The sequence below is a fragment of the Zonotrichia albicollis genome, chromosome 3 (assembly GCF_047830755.1).
Source record: "Zonotrichia albicollis isolate bZonAlb1 chromosome 3, bZonAlb1.hap1, whole genome shotgun sequence".
Taxonomy (NCBI): domain Eukaryota; kingdom Metazoa; phylum Chordata; class Aves; order Passeriformes; family Passerellidae; genus Zonotrichia; species Zonotrichia albicollis.
In genome coordinates this window covers 78,867,913-78,889,818 of record NC_133821.1, presented here as the reverse complement: position 1 = coordinate 78,889,818, position 21,906 = coordinate 78,867,913, and the positions used below count along the sequence as shown (strand labels likewise).

Genomic DNA, 21,906 nt, shown 5'->3' with positions numbered 1-21,906 from the left:
CAAGCACAAAGGTGAGGACTTTGCCCAAAGAACTCTTAGAGAAACTTATTTAAAACAAGATTCAGGAAAACACAACAGTGCCTCCATTAAACCTGATCAGGCATTAGAGATGTTGGAGTCTGAGACTTGGTCATGGGAGATGGAAAGAGATATTTCTCTGGTGCCTGGGATGATTCAACTGAACAGGCATCCAAATTATCCTATCACTTGCCTCCCAGAGCCCCAGGTATCTGACAACCCAGGTATCAGGCATCTCTGATTTCTGGGAGATCACCCACAGCTGTGCTGTGCTGCTCAGCTCTGCGGTTCCAGACTGCAGACAGTACCTGTGCAGTTTTTAGCCAATCTGGCGTCCCCGTAGTAGCCGGGCGCGCATCGTTCGCAGTTGAAGCCGCTGGTGTGGTGCAGGCAGTTGCGGCACTGGCCGGTCACTTCATCACAGTCTTCAAAAATCAGATTTGGGTCTGAGTTGCCGTTGCAGTCACATTTTTTACAAGTGCTTCCAATTAGCAAAGGGTTCCCATAGTAGCCAGGGGCACACCTGAAAGGAAGAGCAGCACCGGCAATGACGAACAATGACATTCCAATCTGTGACACCTTTTGTTCTCTGACCTTATTTGTCCTACCAGTAATTGATCATTGTCTGCAGCTTCGAATAGACAGAGAGCTAATTAGGAGCTTTACTCCTGCAGAGGCTATTTTGTGCTCTAATCTCAATCTGTACTGTTATATATTTTCCCCTTCTGGAACACCCCTGGTATCTCAAGCATACCGGTCTGCATTAATTTATTTTTTCTGTCTTCCTTTGGCAGTGAAATTATTTTCTCCCTATTGTTTTAAAATCTATGACAGAATTGCCTTGGCAGCAAGGCAGCTCTACAGTGTTTGTTCTGGTCTCTTTCAGCTCTGTATCTCACCAACTATATTGTGTTATATAGGAAACTGGGGTAAGAGGCTGCATTTCAGGATGCTGAAACTCAGAGGAAGTTCAGACTTTATTTCTATTATAAATGTACATAAAAAGTACTGCCCAGGAAAGGTTTATAGAAATACTTCTATGGTGAGGTATTGGGTGGCTTCTGGTTTTTGCAAAACAGAATAGGCCCTGAACCAGACTCTGTTTTTTTCAGATCTGTTTGATGTTATCCTGTTGGATGAGGGTAAAAGGCTGAGAGTAGCCACCGGGGAGGATTCCTCTCTTGGTCTGCAGAGGGAGAGAGGGAGGTGGGTACCAGGCACCCCAGTGAAGGCCTGAAATAGTTCCAAATTTCTTATCATGTCTTGTTATGTTTGGGAAGCATTTCAGTTGAGAAATTTCTACATCTTAAAATGAGACACATGTTGATATTATGGTGGTTTTTCAGAGTACAGAGACACCAGCAATGCAACACTCTTGGATGGATCAGTGGCCCTAAGCAAAGAGGTAGTAACAGATTTGGTTACTTGCAAATTAAATAGTCTCAGTTAAAGATGTTTCTGCTGATATCAGGGAACGTGCTTAATCCTACAAGCAAGGGGAGCTTTTGCAAAACAACCATTGACACAAGGAGAACTAGTAGTGGGGTGGGCATGGAGTGCTAATGCCCATGATGCAGAAGCCTGGAGCTCAGAGATCAGGGACTCATACCCCAAAACTGGAAATGAAGAATTCCTGACAGGAAGGGAATAACTGGCTGGTGTAAAAATTGCTGGCTGAAGGAACTGGAGGATTGAATAGTTGCTTCAATGATTTAGGTAAGAAGTATTTATTGTAGCTCATTCTGTTTTATCACCATGTTATCCTTGGCTCCCATCCAAAGTCCTGTTTAAGATGCTGCTTTTTCTGTCTGCTGTTGGTAAGCAGGGAGGGTGAGCACTACAGGCAGTTCAGATCAATTTTCCCAGATTCTGGCTGGGTACCTTAATCAAGGTCAGTTGTCTTCTAAAATCTGAACACAGTCAAATTCAGGTTCTGCCATGTCTGAACCCTGAAAATGTGTGAGATCTGATAAAAGCTTCACATTTTGATCTGTTCCTATATTTTCTGTTGGTTTTTTTTCAATATTTTTGGATAGAGAGAGTAATTTCCTCAACACTGCTTTGTTCATGTTCCAGTCCTGAATCCTCACAGTAGAAACATGTAAAATTTAAAGCATCTTAATATAAACCACTTGGCTGCCTCAAACACTGCTTTTGTCAATGACAAAGGCTCTTTCTGTCTCTTTGCAGCACTGCCAGAATCTTTGGTGCAGATTTTATCATTTGGGTGAGCCAGATGTAAAGAATTAAAGTGTGACTGGGAGTTCTGCGCACCCCCTGAAGAACTGTGAGTGCAACACTGAGTGCAGAGTGTCCTTTATGATTACCATTTGGTCGAATCATTCCCCATTCCTGTGGGAGTTAGAGCAGGCAGTGATGGGTAAAGCTGCTAGTCAGTCATGCCAGAAGTCTTGCTACAATTGTCTAAAATTTCATTTTTTTGTTTTTCTGTAGTCAGGTATTTTCCAAATGATCATCTGTCTAATGTGGCCACCATCTTCATGCACAGAGGCCACTGAGTAGGGCTGGGGTCAGACCAGCCTTTTGCTCCCTGCTGCCCACATCTACCAACAACAGCGTGCTACCCCCACCAGCCCTGCCATGTCTGTCCTGTCCTCATCAGGACAAGGCCATTCCCCCCTTCTTTTCCAAAATAAACTATTCAGTTCACTTGCCAGGAACGTAGAGGACATTTCCTCACATCCCCACAGATACATTTTACAAGTGCTGCTTTTTATGAGCACCTGAGGCACCAGAACAAGTTGCCCAGAGAAGCTGTGGATGCCCCATCCCTGGGAGCGTTCAGGGTCAGGCTAGATGGAGCAACCTGCTCTAGTGGAAGGTGTCCCCACCCATGGCAGGGGGTTGGAACCAGATGACTTTTAAGGTCCCTCCCAGACTGAACTCTTCTATGACTCACTTTTATTAGCCATAACTTCTCATCTGGAGCAGCTGTTTGAAGCAAAAAGAAGCTTTCAGAACTGAAAATAAATGTTTTACCTTCACTCTTCCCTTTGCCACTCAGTATGTTTCATAGTACTGAGGCATTTAACCTCTTTTGAATTGTGGGTAAGATGTGAGAAGAGCAGACTGGAAATGTTCTGCTCCATCTCTGCACTTTATGGCCTGAAAAAGTTAAGAGGCCTGGAGTAAATGTCTTTTCCTAGATTGTATCAATAAATGACCCTTTTTTGCTAAAAAAGAATATTTCCTCTCCCATTATAAAACTGCAAAGTTGTCTTTGTTTCATTCTGCAGTCATAACTGCTTCCTGTAATTATTAATGAGTAAGAAATCAACTTCCTCTTCTCTGGCAATGCCAAAAGAATCTTTTTCATCTATTTGCTTCGGATGGTAAATTGTAATTTGATGAGTTGTTCTTTTTAACATTTGTGCATTAACAAAACCTGCATTGCATCAGTTACCACCCTGATGCCTTACTGCTGAAGTCCAGGAAAAAAATTATTAATTCCTAAATTTCAAGTAGAGACCTGCTCTTTAGCAAGTGGGCAGGGGCGAGCACTGCATCATCCAGATTTGAAACACTTTTGGACATTTCTGATACAAATGGGAGTAGGACCAGAAGGCAAGTTCTGTCTGTCACTGCTTGCACCTTACCCCAGCCATCAGCCAAGCTCTTAACATAGTGACCAGGACAGGCTGATTCCTTTCTGTAGCTTTTTCTACACAGCTTTGCCTTCCTTGAGACAGATGCACTGTGTCAGGCTGGGGAGTGGCCATTAGAAAACAAAGCTGATGTTATTTTCTGCTGTTTCTGTGTTACTGCTCCCCATTTCATAGGATTTGTATTGCTTGTAGTCTGGGTTGACATTTTAAAAACCATTAAGGAACCTCAATGACCTTTTAATTGTCTGCATTATCCTTTGTGTATAAACCTGACATTTTGAAGGAACAAAAGAATACAGCCGTGGGCCTGTAAACAAGGGTGGGCTTTTTATTTTTGTGCCATCTGCTTTCACTGTTGCTGTCATGATGTTAGTGATGTGGAGGTAATTGACTGATGATTTTGCATCATCTGTAAGGATGATGTTCATTGTTCATCTTACCTTTTTCATTTTGATTTGTCTTTGCATCTTAAGCATCCCTTTTCTCCCTTCTCTGACAGTTACATTAAGTATCATTTGAATTCCAGGCTTGCCCATTGTTGACAGATGACTAAAGACTTAAATACTTCAGGGGCTTTAAGGGAAAACAAAAGGAAATGTTCAGGAAGCCATTGTCTGAGCCATCCTATATCACTCAGTCTTTGTGCTAGAGCTGTTTTAATTTATTGGCTGCTCGAGGACAATTTCTGAATTATAATCAGGCCCTTGACATTCATTGAAACATCATCCATGTGTGTTCATAACAAGTAAGAAAGCCTCTTACAGGCTTTCTTACTTGTGAAGTTATATTTCTGCTGTATAATTCAATTTACTTGTGTCCTTTATTATTTAGGGAATATTTACTGGAAATTGTTTATGGACATAAGGGAAAGTTGAAAAGCAGCACTGGCGTATAATTGTTTGCTTAACTTTATTGAATCATGCCTGTGAAGTGCATTTAAAATGTAATGAAAAAAGCTGCATCTGCTTTAGGAATTTGACTCAACAGTGGATTTTCTCCTTTGCTTTTGTAAAAATTATTTGGTAGAAACCTGTTACATATTTTAGGGGGTAAATTGCAAGAGGAATCAATGTGGTGGATATATTTCACTTCATTGCTCTTTCTGATTTGTATTTTTTACTTTTAAATTGCATTCCTTTTAGGCAGATCACCACTTGAAGGTACACAAAGTGCAAGAGCTAGATCAAAATACATAATATGTAAATGTCTGTCTTATGCTGAAACTTCTCCACAGCAAATTTAAGTGCTTTTTAATAGGAAATTAACAAGATCTTTTAACAGACACAATTCTTCCTGATGAACACACGTGCATAAGATTTCTCCCCAGTATGGCAAGATTCTCTGAAAAAAATTCTGGACTTCAGTATTGCTGACCAGCAGTTCATCCTATGAGTTCCTTACCTTTCACAGTTGGGTCCTGCGTAGTTTTCCTTGCAGACACAACGCACACTTCCGCTTTTTCTGTAGCAGGAGACTGCAAAGCTGGAATTTCATCAGGATGAATAGTTAGAATACCAGGCAGTGACAGACACTTGGGAATGTTTCTTTGTTACAGTATGGACATTTCTCAGTGTGAACTCTGGCTCTTGGTTATTCATTGCTGAATGAGTGTTAAGCTCTTTATATAATTTATGTTATACCCCTTGTTTAGACTTTAAATTAGTTTAGGAAGCACTAAATATTGTATAGAACTATGGAGCTACATAAATACAGATGAATAGGTATGAAAGTCATTGTCTTGCAGTGCAGATCAGACACATCTGCAGGTTTTGATACACACACTTTAGACAAGGGACTTAACACAAATGTGTATGTCATGTGAACCTAATTGTTTCCTGTCTACTATCCTAAAGGATAAAATATTGTTTGTGGAAGACACTGCAGTGTCAATTCAAGAACTGAGATTTTGGAACGGGTGCAGCAGTTTCCTATGCAAATCCCACAGTTTTTCTCAAATTCCAGTCTGGAAGTTCCTAGTGATGAAGACTGACTTCAGTAATGCTGTCCTCATCCAGAGGAACTGAGTGTACAGCAACCAGGGCTGCTCCACCATCTTTCCAAGAAGGCTGGAAAGAGTCAGCAGCCTCTTCTGAGACCAACATGCCAAGTAGTGATGCTGACTGCAGTAATGGCTTGGGCTGTAATTTCTACTGCTCTGATTCCAAATCATGGATTCCTTTGTTTTCTCATGTTTTTAGGATTTAACAAATATTCAAATAAATATGAGACCCAAGAAACAGCAGTAGCCAGATGTGAAAAGTGCAAATTTTATGTGTATTTCAAAAATGGTGATGGGCTTGGCTTAAATACACTTACAGGAAAAAAAGAGATACAGTCCTAAGATGTTTCTAGTTAGTTTGCAATATGTGTGAATAAATTTCTGCCAGCACTAGAATGCAACCAGAGTAGTGAGTAGCAGCAGCTTCCAGCTGCAGGCCTATGGTTGCTAAAACACAGCTCCTCAGTCATATGGTGCTGGGCAGCTGTGGCTGGGTTGCATCCATTTCACACAGGACAAAAGATTCAGAGCAGTGGGAAAGTGCATGATCCATGCACTGCTTGTTCCAGGAACAAACAGCATTGAAAGCTGATGAGAATTCCCGCATAATTTCAGTTCCTGCCAGTGTTTCTCAATCGGTTGGACAATCAGAGGCAAAAAATCTGTCTGGATCTCTGTTGTCTCAAAATATTTGGTATAACCAGAGAGAATATAAAATGAGATTCTTCTCACAGAATTTACAAATTAACTGCTGTGTGCCTTTTACAAGAACATGTTGAGAAAGTCACAATAGTTTGGCAGGCTTCCTCTTCTTTAACCAAGTCTAATTCCTTCACGTAGTTGCAAAACCACATTGTGGATCTTAGTTATGAAGTAGGACTGAAGTCTTCCTCAAGTTTTATACTTTTGGTGAACTTTTAGGTGGAAAAATGCTTTATAATTCCCTTGGGTTTGAAAAGAAGTAACATCAACATCTGCTGGACTGTGAAACAACCTCCATCCTCCTTTTTTTGTTCCAAAGAGATGACATTACACTTCATCTATAATGTCCAAAAGTTACTCCAAAAGTTCCCAGAATAGAAGATATGAAGACAGCTTGGTCAGAAAATCAAGAGACACTGCTGAATTCCTGGAAAAAATACCTATCTGGTGAGTCTGTCAGTTTACAGATTTGGTATTCCATTTCCAAAGTAAAACAGGGTAAAAAACAACATCCTTTGGATGTTTTTTAAGCCATTTAATGCTTCTCTGCTTCTGGCAGAGTTGTTGTTTTGCCTTACTCTTTATATGTAGCAGGATTAATGAAGGAAAATTGAAAAAACCCAACTAATAAAGAAAATTTTTTCCTTGAATTTAGTTAAGCTTTGGTAAAGCTTAATGTTGCTCAATTTTTTTTTTTTTTTGCCTTTTCCAGCTCCAGCTGAAGACTATTTCTGTGGTCAGGTCGGTCTCATGCAAGAAGCTGAACAGGCAATTTCTGCACATTATTTAAACAGGGGTATGAGGCAACTTGGGATGGGGCGTTCCTTTAATTACTACCTTCAAGACTTTTCTGAGGGAAACCAAGGAAGCACAGTGGATTTTCACTGACGTAGTTTCAAAGGGGAGACAATTCATGGAACACTGAATATTCTGAGATGAAGGGACCCTTGAGGCCCAGCAAGTCCAAGCCATGTATTGCTGCTAATATTGAGGCATATGCAGTCAGGTTTCTTTCAACATTTGTTCTCCCTTCCCAACCCCATGCTGCTGAGTTTTGGGTTTGGGGTTTTTCTTCTCCATTGTGGTCTGGAACTGGAGAGGCATAATGTTGCTAGTTAAGGAATTGGGAATGTTCCTTGACCACTGCTGCCATCTCCCACAGCACAGGCAGAGACAGGCTGTAGCCACAGTCCCTGCTGGCCCCGCTGCACTGAGGCCTGCTCAGTGGCCTGCTGGTCCATGCAGCTCCCTGCTCTCAGGGAGCACCTTTGCAGAGCCTTTGGGCTGCTGCATGGGGCAGGGTCTGGGTGAGTGCAGACCCAACCACCCTGCGTCAAATGGAGCTGTAGGGAGCACCAACCAGACATTGCCTCACTGACCTGGCTTGGTAGAGCCTGAAGCTCATGTGGAAGTGCCTCAGGCATGTGCAGCCCAGGCTGTGGCTCAGAGAACAGCTTCTTACACCAAAGTGGCTGCTCTGTGCCCAGCAGGTTACAAAAACCACTTTGCCAAGGAAAAAAAGCATTGCTCCTGATTGTTGTATTTCTAATTTTTCAGGCATTACAGCTGCTACTGAAACTGGAAGGAATAGTTGGCTTCATCTGTGAGCTTGCTCACTCCTAAGGCTTTCTACATGTCAGCAAAACCAGATTCTTCCACTGTCTCTGGAGGATTTTCTCTGTAATCCAGGCAAAGCTGGAGTTTTTCAACAATAGCTCTTCTTCATCCCATGGCCCTTCTCACATGTCTGCAGCTCACCACAAAAGCCAAGAAGGGATCTGCGGGAATTTGGCTGGAATGATTTTGTTCCTTTGCCAGTTTGAGCCCTGAGAAGATGAGCAAAATGGAGCTCATCCCACCTTAAGGTTGTGTGAGTAATGCTATAGCAACAGCAAACAAATACAGTAAGGATGAAATTCTCTTTGCTAATACAGTAAGGATGAAATTCTCTTTGCTGTGACGTCCTGCTGAAAGCAGGATGGGAAACAACACTAATAGCTAGCTCCCTGAAAACCAGCATCAGCCTCTTGGCATCTACTTACTAACATCTCCCTGTGGTGGGATTCACATAGATACCTCTCTCCCAGAGCATGAATCTGAGCAAGAGGAAGCTGATAATTTCTTTCAGCTGCATTACTGACATGCCACTAATTGTTTCTAATGGCTGGCTGTGGCTTGTAGTCCTTCTCTTTTCTCTTCTCTTCTCTTCTCTTCTCTTCTCTTCTCTTCTCTTCTCTTCTCTTCTCTTCTCTTCTCTTCTCTTCTCTTCTCTTCTCTTCTCTTCTCTTCTCTTCTCTTTCTCTTCTCTTTCTCTTCTCTTCTCTTCTCTCTCTCTTCTCTTCTCTTCTCTTCTCTTCTCTTCTCTTCTCTTCTCTTCTCTTCTCTTCTCTTCTCTTCTCTTCTCTTCTCTTCTCTTCTCTTCTCTTCTCTTCTCTTCTCTTCTCTTCTCTTCTCTTCTCTTCTCTTCTCTTCTCTTCTCTTCTCTCTTCTCTTCTCTTCTCTCTTCTCTTCTCTTCTCTTCTCTTCTCTTCTCTTCTCTTCTCTTCTCTTCTCTTCTCTTCTCTTCTCTTCTCTTCTCTTCTCTTCTCTTCTCTTCTCTTCTCTTCTCTTCTCTTCTCTTCTCTTCTCTTTTCTCTTCCTCTTCTCTTCCTCTTCTCTTCCTCTTTTGTCACAAAGCACACAACATCTGGAGTTCTTTGACTTGGTCTTGGTTTTCTGTCAGGCTTCAGAATTTCTTACCCAAAAGTAGCTGGGCATCAGCTGCAGGGGCACTCTAACTGTCAGAGGATGCTCCAGCACTTTCCTTTGAACTGTTACTGTGCTAACCAGATCCAGCTGCTGTAGACTCAAACTCATGCTTTTATGTGTTTGCTTTTACCCTTCAGGTGACATGGATTGAACTTTCTGTCTTTTTTTTTCTGTCTCAACCACATAAATCTCTGATGCTGCCTTTCTTGAGAATTGTTCTTTAAGGGATTTTAAAAAGCAACCACAAAACAGAATAATCTCTTTACATAAAAGGGTGAACTTGAACTTTCTCTTGGTAAGAATTGTTATGAGCATTTAAAAATATTTTACACTTTCTAAATGAAATGCTGTTTCCTGTGGTTGTAAACATGAGCAGCTGGTAGTCCTCTCATTACCCCTGTGTTTGCCAAGGGCAGCAATCTTTGTCTCCTGCATTCAGGAAGGGATGCTGGCCCCACTTTGGAAAAGGCCAGATTCAAGCCAAATGGAAGAGAGGCAAAGACTCTTTACATACTTGGCCAGTGCTGGCAGGGGGCAGGGGCAGGGCTGGCAGAAGGTGGGCACTCCCCTGACAACGTCGCCAATGAAGCCATCGGGACACTGCTCGCAGTGCTGTCCTGTTGTGTTCCTCTGGCAGTCCTGCAGGGCAAGGAGACAGAGTGGGGAAAGTTAAATGGAGGTGCTGCCTAATTCAGAAAAAGATCACTTAGCTAAGACCTGGCCAAGCAGATGAGTGGCTGATGCCACACCGTGAGCTTGCAAGGTATTGACTGATTTGGGCAAACAAGCTAACACAACAAGCTAACACAACTGCAAATAAAAATGCTATGAATGATTACAGTGACCAGCAGCAAGGGTTGACAAGGTGCTGTACAGGACAAAACAGACATATGAGGCTGGAAGGTGCTGGAGCAGAAGTGTCAGAAGTACTCAGGTGTATCTGCCAACCCTGTTTTGAACTGCATGAGCCAAAAGGGAAAAATCCCCTTTAATGACTCCAAAACCAAATAAAAGGTATCAGCTGGTAAATATTGTCAATAAACCTGAGCCAAGACACAGGCTTCAGCAAGACTGCTTCTGGAAAAGAGCACAGGCAGCTGTCTCACCAAGCTACTTTAGAAGAGTAGGAAGGATAAAGTGAGGGTTTTCTACTCTTGCAACTGTGCAAGGAGTTTTTGTGTCCCTGAATCAGAACTCTACCATTACAGCAATTTGTATGGACACAGTACAGATGTGAGCAGCTATGGCAGGCTTGAGACAGCAAGCAAATAGATCCATGGCAAGCATATGTGGAGAACTACTCTATCAGTGCATATTTGCTGTAGGTTTGGGCTAGTTTCCTTGATTCTTTCCTCTTCTGAGCTAATACCAAGGATCATGGAAAATGCATACTGACATGTGATTTCCATCCCTGGGAAGACGACAATGTCTATAATAAAGAAAAAGACCTCTGAGTATATGAATAAGCATCAACTAATTCAGGAATTCCTGTTTCACTATCTGCCGAATAATGGTGCAAATAAGCAAGGGGAATCAGAGGATGTAATCTATCATGGTTTCCGAAAAAAATCAACTAAGTTCACAGGATACTTGAAAAAAAGTTTCTTTTGCAAAAGGAAAGCTGACAGAGGGTAGGAAATTAGGGTAGGATATAACAGTAACTTTTTAGGATGGGAAGAGTCACTGTTCAGATCACCACCTAAGCCTTGGTGCTGATATGAGTTTTGTTCAGTATTCACCAGTGTTTTAAAGAGAGAGAAAATATAGGGCTGTTCAGCTGGGACAGAAAGGCAGGAGGGTGTGTTTGGGTTATGTATAATTCAAAAGTTTGTAAATAAGAATGCAATACAATAGTTCACCCAAATTCTGCAATACAAGAACTGAGGGGCAATGATTTGAAAAGGTGCTTCCCTACACAGAACATAGACTGCTGCTACGTTTTGCCAGGAGGTGAGAGTACTTGCAGGGACAAAAAGGGATTCCTTGGAGTGCTCCAAAGGGCAGGGAGCTCCTTAGTCTGGGGCAAGGGGCACCTTGGTGTCTCTGTGGCTGGAATATCTTCAACAGCCCGGGGGTGGGGTGAGGGAGCGCAGCCAACCAACTGTTCACCTGCAGTAGCCCCTGCAGATTTGACACTCACTTTCTTCTCCAAACATGGTGTGTTCTTTGGAGAAAGAGTATGAGAAGAGAGGAATGTGATTAGGGAAGACATTTAATGAAAATAAATAGTCAAGCTTCACTTGCACAGGCATTCCTAAACTAGTTTTGTATCCTCATGCTGTGACTTTGATTTAGTGGCAGAATTCTGTCCTGGCAACATTGATGTTTTTGGTTTTGCTTGTGAAAACACATCTGTTTTGTTTTTTTTACCCAATATTCCTTATTTGAATTCCATAAAGGATCCCCAATTAGGACTCGTTATTTATAGGCTCAGATCCATTTTGATTCTAGAAGACTTTGCTTGTCTTGCTTCCTGTCTACTTTATAGTCTTAGAGAACCCATTGCCCAGAAATTATTCTTTGTGCAAGGCTGTCATTTGGCCAGAGAACTCTACGGCAAGTAGAATGTGATGAGAAAAAGGAAGAAAAGTCAATTTTTATTCCACTGATCTTTAACTAGATTAGTCAATAGTAGTTTTAGAGCTAAAGGTGGTTTTACTTAGTCATATTTGCTGTAAGGAATAAAATATTTATTATATGGAGAACCAGAAGATTATTTTAATTAAGAGCCTCTAAAATGGGAGAATAATAGAAGAAAGTTTTAATAGGAGGAAGGGGAGGAGAAGGAAAGAAGTGCGCTAACCACACGGCATGTGGGGAGAGCCAGAAGGCTAATACAATTTTAAAGATATTTTGCATTTGTCATTATCCAATGAAAAAATGATGTTAATATACCACCAGAGAGACATGAGATTGTTGGCACTGAGCACTTGAAGTGCTTGAGCCACCCTGTGTCTGAAGCACTGGCAGAGGCCTTGGCTGTGTTTGGTGTAGCCTCTACTGTGTTTGATCAATTCACTTCATCTTGTTTGCCCTCAGATCACAGCACATGGGTATTAACAGAGTAAATCTGCTACTGCTTTCCAAAGCTCAAATATGATTGCAATGAACAGAGCAAGACAGTAAACGTTGCTCCTTAAATCTGCACTTTTGTATCTAAACTGAAGGGAAGTTATAAAGGGCTCTCTAACCACAGATATCCCATTATCTGTGTGCAATTTGTGTTTTTTATCTGGTTAGTGATTAAGTAAAAATATCTTATTTAGCAAGACAAATCTTCTGTGTGTATTTACAGCCGTATTTTTACAGTGATAGAAAAGGTGTCCTTATATTTTATGTTCCATTATTTTGCATCTACAACTAAACTGCTGAGTGCATTAAGCCCAAGAGAGCAGGGAGAATACCCTCCCTGCAGCTCATGGGTGATTCTCAGCACTGGGTGACACTGGTGTGCTAGTTTGAGGAAAGTGTTTTGCTTCTCTGGGGATCATTTTGACTGGATGATCAGTAGCAGCTTGGCTTCTAAAGGCTTCTAGATGAGTCTACAGCATGAAATCACTCATCCTTCCGTACACCAGCTGCTTCTCTGATGACAGAGCAGCTGGATTGTATTTGCCTGTGTAAGAAAATGTCTTAGCTGGTCCTGCTACTCCTCTCTGGCACTCTCACTGAGTGCCAGCAATCAGTGTGAGCATTTTTACCTGGCTCTTACTGCAACTATTAGTGCACACATGAAAAGAACGTGGACTGGTGCTATGAGTGAGTGTGGGGGGTGTGTGGTGTTACTTGGAAATGACTGTCAATGCTGAGCTCCTAGACCCATTTGATTGGAAGTAAAGCTGGAAATACCACAGAACACTTCATGTGATGCAGTTCTTCTCAGGACATATATTTGTGCAGGAATAATAATGAAAAGTTTGTTGTTTCTCTTCAGGCAATAGTACTAGGACAAATTTCCCAGCCCAAGAAAAGCATGCTTGTGTAAATTAATATAACTGAAAAACTGAGGCATGAATCTGCCCCAATTTTACTTAGGAACTTGAACTTGCAAGAAAAGGGCTCATTCTGATGGTGTTCAAAGGCACCAGCTTCATTAAATCTGCCACTTATGCAGTTTTAGTGAAATTACTTCATCTGAGGATTAACAATGTGCAATTTAGGCAATCTGGGCCTTCTCCATAGGAAATAGGTAGCAGATTGTGTTTTCTGTGTACCAGACTGTGTTTTCTGTGTACCCTCTAAAGCTGAAGAAAGACAGGACCTGCCACAGAGTGGTGCAGAGCACCTGTTAGACACCTGATGCTGGATGGCATGGAAGTACTCCAGGGGCAATCAAAAGTTAATACTCAGCCCTGCCTCTTGTAAGTTAGTACAACAACAACTCCCCCACCTCTCCAAAACTTCAAATAAAATCCCCTATAATAACAGGGTCTTAAATATTGTCTGTGAAATCTGGAAAGGTCCTCCAACTTTGACAATCTTACTACTTTGCAGATGAAAACAGTTATTGTTGCAATGTATTAGGAATTGTCTGTTTGTTTACCTTTTTTCTCCCTTATTATTTGTCCTTCTAAGAGACAGTCTTCTACCAACTGTTAATGCAGGAGATTGCACAAGGATAAATAAATTGTATAGGTAAAGAGATGCAGGTGGCTTACATGGCTGTGCAGTCTGCATTTGGAGGTAGATTTAGACTTCCCCTCATATATGCTCTCACATCTGAGGCTACAGAACATGCATAGCATGACCCCTGCCAGCACACTAGAATTTCTTGCTATTCCAAAATAATAGTAATAAAACTAGGGTGTATCATAATGACTTGAAAGCCAAGAGTTGTACATGTTTTCTTTTCCATCTCTGAGGTTTAGGGTTTCAAGCTTTCTCTCTCCAGCCATTGTGGGTGAGATGCAGTATTAGTTTTCAGAACTTCATATGGAAGAAGGACATGAGGCACTTAAAGTAAACACAAAGTATTGTGCAATTTTTCACTAGAGTAGACACCTGTCTAAGTAAAAAAAAAAAAAAAGAAAAAAGAGAATAGCTGCATAACTAATTTCCTGATGTGGTTTGGGTCAAAATACCCCCTCTATGTCAAAGTTCTGATTTATAGACCTTGTCCTGTATTAGTGAACTGGGAGCTGATGCCTTGCCAAAGCATCTGGCCCACTGCTTTCTCAACCCATCACTTGGTGTAGCTAACTGTGACAAATGTGGCTGAGCAGGTGGGAGAGAAGCAGCAGCCCCTCCTTGCAGTCCCAGCCTGATTTCCTTCATGCCTCTTACACTGGCTGTGCAGGAGTGGAAACAAATGCTCACACATTGGGGATCACTGTCGCATGTTTTCAACAGTAAACTGGGAGGGACAACAAATACTGACTTTAAACTTAGCTAAGAGGGAGGAAGATATCTATACCTGAGAAAATGTGTTGACTAACACTAATGTTTTTGACAATCTCTGCATACTAACACTGCATTCTGGTCAGATTTTCAAACATATGTCACCAGTGCTGTATAGATATCTGCAGCCCATCTCTGCAGAAAGAAGCAGTGAGCTATAAGCAGCAAGGCTCTTTGTGAAGGCAGAAGTACCTAACGAGCTGGGGAGTTTTGCTAGCTCCCTACTGCTTTTTGCTCATGCTTGATGGATGGTTGTAGATCCACTGGCAGTTCTCCAGACCAGCCTTGGCAACCATGTGGAACATATTATCCTCTTGGGCAGAACTGCCAAATCTGTTCCAACCTTTCCACTCAGCTGTAAACCCAAATGCTTAAACACAAATCACTTACACGACAATATGCTCTATTGTAAAAAATTCCATAAAAGGCTGGAAAGGATACCGGTGGATTTATCCTCTCCACTGTTAGGATCATTTGGTCTTTCCTGTTCCAAAATGTTCACATTTATTTTTTTCCTTATGAGTATTTGGATGCCTTACATAAAGACCAATCAAATACATGGAACTGAAGTGATAACAAGCCACTTAAAGGTTTCTAGGGAGACAGCAAGAAATTTACCTTCGCCTTCTGCTATAATGCTTTCTCCAGAGTTACTTCTTTTGTTCTGTGTTTTCATGCATCAAAGATCTAATCTCCATTAACAGTAGACACCTCATGTAAGACACTGATAACTCAGTCTTATAAAATTTTTCCTGGATAAACAGCTTGGCATTTTAAAGAACTTTCTGCCTTTCAATCCATTTTGTAGCGTTCTTTTGGAGTCATTGCCATAATATATTGCAGTAACGTCAAGCAACTTGATTCCCTACACTGCGCAATCAAATCTTTAAGTATGGTAAAGCCCTGTGAATTGTACTACTTGCACAATTCTATGCAAGTGTGACAGTTTATGGCTCTAGAAAAGCTGTTTCACCTCTATATGCCACCCTTTTCAGAGGTGACCATCACAGCCCCTCTGATGATCAGTCATTTGAAGACCACACCCATCTGAATTTTGAAATCTTGAGCCCTCAGTGGAGGTGCTCTAAAGAAATAGTTTGGGTGTAAGTTGTTGTTGGGTTGTGGTCTGGGGGATGGTACAGGAGGTAAAACAATCCCTTCATACCTTCCTATCTCACTAGCAGCAAGACATGATGGGCTTTATGCAGGGGAAGTGCGCATCCCTGGGCATGCAGATGGCCACTTGAATCTCTTGCAGTTTCACCCAGTTAACATCACATATATGCATGTTTCCAAAATCAAAAGCTAGGCCCTGAAAAGAGACTTAATTTTCTTCTTGTAGCCAGGATTGAGAAAATTATGTTAAAAATCCAAAGTCCAAGATCAGCACAATGAATTGTTTCTTCCCCTACTGGCCTTACATGAAACAATAGCGTCCTTGAAATGAAGCATTATTAGACATCTCTCTTTTAATATATCATTAGTAGAGCTTATGCTGTGTTGGCTATTCTTTTTTAACACTTGGGTGATTTTCTATCCTAACAAAATGGACTCTGTGTCTCTTCAGTTTTAGTCACAGGGTCACATGACTGATTTCTATACTGTTTTTATGCGGACATCTATGCAAGGAAGGCACTGTCTGCAATAATTTCTTCTGTCTGGTTACCTAAGGAGATTGTTGATTCATTGACTGTGTCATTCAATAAGCTTTTAATGACTCGTGGATGTGATTTGCACTCTATGAATAAGCTGAGATAAGTTTTGAAACAGAACCTCAAGATATATATGTCAGCAGAAATTAAAGATATGAACACTCTACCTTAAGGCATCATTAAAAAGGGTTTAATTTTATTTGATTTTGAATTTAGGGCACAGGCCAATGAAAATTTCATTAATTTTTATGCTGTGGGAACTACATTTGCCAAATTGATTTGAGGGATTTGCATAATATGATGGCCTCAGAGCATCATATGGGGCCCAAACCTTTATTTTCATCCCTTTTGAAGCAGAGTACTTTTTTCTTTTCGTACTGCCTTGTCTATTTATTTAGGTCTTACAGCTTAGTTATTATTTTGACTATAAAAAATATCTACCAACCAAACACAGTGTTATTATTGCTTCCATGTTATTATAGCTTCCAGCATTGTTAGCAGAGTTAACTTTAAAAAGTGATTTTTTTTAAATGTTCAACTCATTTACTTATGTTGATAAATATGGAGATATAGAAAACTTTAACTTTGGGGAAGATCTGTTCTTCTAAAGATCTGCTGCTAAAGATGGTTTGAATCTATGGCTCAAGGTTAAGGTAAGATGTGGTTGTGGTGGAGAGTCCAAATGTGATAAAATTTTAGAATGCTGTTGCATCATGGAAGCAGGGAGATAGCAAGTTCATAATCATGGAAATAGAGGATGACAACAATAATAAAGTGGGATAAATACAGATTTATCCCACAGCTCATTAAAAACTAATTGAATGCAGGAATTTTTTTCTGTCACTGTGGTGGTTTTCACTGCAAGACTTACTACTTCACTACTACTTGGAGTAGGTGGCCTTAAAATTTGAGAATAGAGAGAATGGTGAGCTCTCCATACCACATGGTCCTATCTCTTCACAGGAACTCCCAGAATATATATTGACTCATTTCTGCCCCAGCAGGCTTTGCCCAGATACGCACATGTCCTTCTCCAGCTCTTGGGGAAGGCTGCTTTGTCCACTGATTCTAATACAAGTCACATTACCAACCATCAAGTCACCTTTTCCTAAATTGAATTAATTCATTAATCTAATGTGCTTCTTCATGCTGTAATTCAAGTTATGTCTTTCTCTCTCTAAGCTTTTCTTCTCCCAGGCTTTCTCAGTCACGTTTTGCCATTTACCAATTTAATTAGTCTTCCAAACTTTTCCAGAAATTTCTGAATCTCCAGGAAGGTCCTGTTACTGCAGTCCCCATGGGCATCTCTTGTTCTGGTTTATGCTATCAAATCTTTAAACCTCCTTTTCATTCTGCACTTTTCCTCTGCCTTTCACTTTTATTTCACTTAAGCCTTTTCACTTTTTATTCAGAAGTAAATGACCTGTGCTTGGTGGCTTTTAAAATCCTTCAGACAAGCTATCAAAAGGCAATTTGAACTCAAACAGTAAATTAGGGTTTAGCTTTTAGTTTTATTCCTTACTACATAGCTGGTTCCAAGAAACAAAACACCAATCAGGAATGTACATTTACTTTCAGATAATTTCTTCCTGATACTGTAAATTTTCTGGTTTTGTTTGTTTGTTTGTCTGGAACCCTTGACTTCAGCCATATTTTTGTAGAAGACAGGAAGCAGGTCTTCTGTTGTGTTTGTAACCTGAGGATGTAATAATTTCCTAACTTAAATATTCCACTCCAGAAGATCTCTGGTGACCAGAGCCATCAGAAGAAGACGTGTGACAAGCTATCTGGTTCCCAAGTTGTTCATCAGAAGTTTCCCCTTGGCATCACTGTCACTTGACATTGTCATGAAGGGGACCATGATCCCATGAGCCAAAAGCCTTGTGTATGTGAAAGAGAAAAGCTGGGAATGCCTGGCATTCTGAAACCACTTTTGAAAATTTAATCATAAAAAGTAAGCCAATATGTGTTCTACAGAAACCAGCCAATTCTAAGCACATTACAATGGCCAAGCCATAGTTACTTTTTTTGTCCTGAACAGCTGCACAGTCTTCTTCCCACAGAAATAAAAGTGGTAGAAAATATGCCATGGAACTTGACTTGATGTATTTGAATAACTGAAAACTTGATAGTGGTTGCAACAAAGCAAAGTATGTGAATATTATGAGTCCATTTTATGAAGAGATAAACTGAGGGCAAAGGTTTATGACTTGTCAAAAGTAACACATGGCAGAGCAAGGGGTTCTGGGCTCTTACAAGCTATACTCTTTACAAGCCTGCAAAGAGTATACTAGTGCCTAACTCTTGCTATGTGGTTTAAACAGTATTAGCTTCCATAATTTTTTTAGTGAATAAGTGCCCTAATTGCCTACTAGTAGTTGGGATTAGTTTTACTGGGCTGATTTTTGCTCTGGAGCTACAAATGTTTGACTGCTATTACTAACACACAGCTTTCTGTATGAGGTGATTCTGAGTCAGATTGAACATATGGGAAATTGTAACAGTACCTTGGAATTCAACACACTCTTCCCCTGGTGTTTTGTTTCAACCTTCTCATGTTGTTCCTTGGCATTTGAATTGCTCTGGGTAACACATGTATATACTCACAGGGGTCACTCACCACTGTAAATTGTTTATATTATACACAGCACTGTATTCATAAAGGGGAGAAAGAAATGTGTTTGAATTTATACATTTATTTTCTCCAGAGGTATACAAAACTCTTTCCATATTTCTGATGGACTAAAAATTTTCCACATGCTAACTGTCACAAATACTGCATGAGGGAAGTGTTTTGAATCTGCAGAGATAATTTAAATGAGAATTAATTTTGGCCAGGACAATTTATTATGGTATTGATCTTGGCCCTACTTATGATCTTTCTTCAGCAAAAATCTCCTGTGGTACAGACACTGCTTTTGCATTATGTTGAAACTGAGCATCGGTATGAAAAGTCAGACAATCAGAGAACAGAGGAATTCCTTACCACACAGATTCCAGATCCATCAAGGCATCTGTTTGCATTACCATTACAGTTGCAAGGGGAGCATTTTCCTGAGCTGGCACGATAAAATCCTTCTTGGCATCCCTGCAATGAGAGAAAAAAGTATTTCCTACGCATATGCGGCTGGAGAATTAGGTTTGGTGAGAGGAGAGGAAAGCAAGGCTAGAGCCATCAGGTCTCCCCAGAGCACAGTGCACAACCCCTCCATAGCAGACCACACACACACTGCTGAACTTGACTCTGTTCTTTCACTCTGTCCTGGTGCTTGGTTTTTGCCTTAGAGTGTTAAAGCTGTCAGCATTCCTGCCTGTGTCCTGTCCCTGACAAGCTCTGGGTGTGGAGCTGGCAGATTCTTACTGCATGTTGTACTAGAGGATGAGTTAACAAGAAACCATAATCCTTATTTGGTAAAGAAGGTATTTTTCTAAAGGTGTATTTATAGGAAAGGAATAGCTTTTACTGAGGAAGAAAAGAAAAGAAAAGAAAAGAAAAGAAAAGAAAAGAAAAGAAAAGAAAAGAAAAGAAAAGAAAAGAAAAGAAAAGAAAAGAAAAGAAAAGAAAAGAAAAGGACAAAAGCTTTAGAAAATTTACTTTACATCAAAGTTTTGATGAGATTTGGATGAATAGCCTATGGGAAACAAACATACCTACAAAGATCAATGCCCTTTTGAATAAATGTGTGGCTTTGCCTGTTTATATAATTTAGTAATTTTGATAATTTACCAGAGCTTACCAAAATGAAAATGAAATTTTAAATATCTGGATCACCTTCTTTTGAATAATAATTACAGCAATAATTTAAGAAATCAGAAACACAAAGCTATTAAGATGCATTTCAAAGACTGAAAAATAAAAAGAAAATTAAAGTGGATAGTTTTTGTTGTGTTGAGTAAAAATTCTTATTCTTCACTGAGGACTTTTCCCTCATTATACAGAGCTGGTGAGATGTACACAGGTTGATCTCATCAATAAACTCTGTTAGCTCGGGTACCCTGTGTCACCCTGCTCGCCCTGTCCAGTCTCCCTGTGTCACATGTATTATGCTAGATTAAGGAATTTTTGGATCCTAAATATCTCACTCTTGTCTAAATCTTGCAATATTGTTGCAGAGCTGATGTAAAGACACTGGCATGTCATTTAGTGCTCCAAAAATTATTTGCCACACCAGTGACTTGCCAACAGTGATGTTTCTGCTATCACTTACAAACAACATCCCTGAGGTGGCTGTTAGAGCTTAAGGTATGCCAGACTTTCCTGTAATATTTTTGTGGCTCTCTGTACAGAACTTTTTTATTCTGTGGCTCTTGAGGTCACCTACCCTTGAAAAAAGTGGGAAAAGTATAAAGTTCAAATAACTCAGAAGGGTGTGTCTTGCATTTGTATGAGCTAAGAGGCTTCTTATTGTATTACTCTGATCAAATCAGGATTAGCTTTCCTTTGTATCTTCCTATTCCTTACTTTCCTGGGTTGCCCTCAAATCAAGGATGAGATATTTTCTGCACTGTGTAGAAAAATAGCTTAGCACCTGCAGTTTCTCATGCCCAGGTAAGCTATGGCAGAACAGCAGGTAAGCAGTACCAAATGCAGAGCCACACAGTGATCCCTCCCTATCTGCAGAAACTGGCCTGTGAGCAGCAGTGCAAAATGTCCCTGCTGGTGGCTGGGGCTAGCCAGCCCTGGCACCATGCTGTGGCCTTGTCACTCCTGGGACCTGCACTCACAGGTCTGCATCGGGCTGTAATTACAGCTGGGGAGCTCTGGGTAGCAAGAGCCAGCAATCCTGAGTCTTGGCTGTGTGTTAACTTCCATTCCCAAGTGTGGTTAGGTCCAGCCAGACAGGCTGCTCGCTTAGAAAACAACATCTTAGGAGATGACTAACAGCAGGCTTTAAAAATGAGGTTTAGAAATTAATCACTGGTCCCATCTTATCCCAGAGAGCTCTGAGAAGTGGAGATGAACATAAATGGAAAACTCAGTTGCCTTTACCATTCTTGTGCACAGAATTTTATCTGGTTTGTTTGGAAACACTCTTTTGATAATAACTCCTAGGAGGCAAAGTCTTCAGACCACAGACTCTTTGGGACAGCAGAAATACTGTCTGTCTATTTCTACTGCTTGTTTCTTTCAGTTGTTTAGTCTTTGCACAGCGGTAGGACTGGCTCCCGCCAGACTAAGGATTGCAGCTCAATGATTACACCACACACTGTGGAAGCGAGACAGTTAGTTTCTAAATTGAAAACAGACTCTTGTCCCAATGTCTGCCTTTGCAATATTTCTTTCCACCCATACAGATCTAAAGCTTGTTATATTCTCTGATGAACAGAGCTGGTGGGTGGTCCTAACTGTGCTCCTCTAGTGTCTTCCCAAAAGCTTTCTTGGTTTTGCAGGTCTAAGCAGGATGATTTTTACTTATGATAGTGAATATGGACAATGGAAATGTTGGAATGCTTGTAAAGGTGTCTATGAAAATCCTTTAGTCTGCCATAATGATAATCTCATTTACACTTCAACTGATGGTGTGACTGCACTGCAGCCACGAGAGAGCTTCCATCCTGTCCACACACCCAGCAGTAAGAAGTTAGTGCAGGTCAGTGTTACATCGTTGGTTTTAGCATTAAGGGCAAGGGCTGCACAGCCTTTGCTAAGGTCCACTGGGAACCAGTTTACCTCCTATTATTAGCAGGCTCACTTTTGAGTTCCTTAAGACATCTGCCTCAAGTCTGGGTCCCTCTATATTCATTGTCAGAGCCCTACTTCAAA

At 40.8% G+C, this 21,906-nt stretch overlaps 1 protein-coding gene across 1 annotated transcript in view; it reads right to left on the bottom strand.

Annotated features, from left to right (window-relative positions):
- Positions 1-21,906, bottom strand: part of LAMA4 (laminin subunit alpha 4) — a 99,411-nt gene that overhangs the window by 57,837 nt on the left and 19,668 nt on the right. The window contains exons 2-5 of the mRNA XM_014265676.3: positions 19,129-19,230; positions 9,608-9,732; positions 5,046-5,126; positions 327-541 (exon numbers count right to left, since the gene is read on the bottom strand). Coding sequence (XP_014121151.2) covers positions 327-541; positions 5,046-5,126; positions 9,608-9,732; positions 19,129-19,230 — 523 coding nt within the window. The remainder of the gene's footprint in view (positions 1-326; positions 542-5,045; positions 5,127-9,607; positions 9,733-19,128; positions 19,231-21,906) is intronic.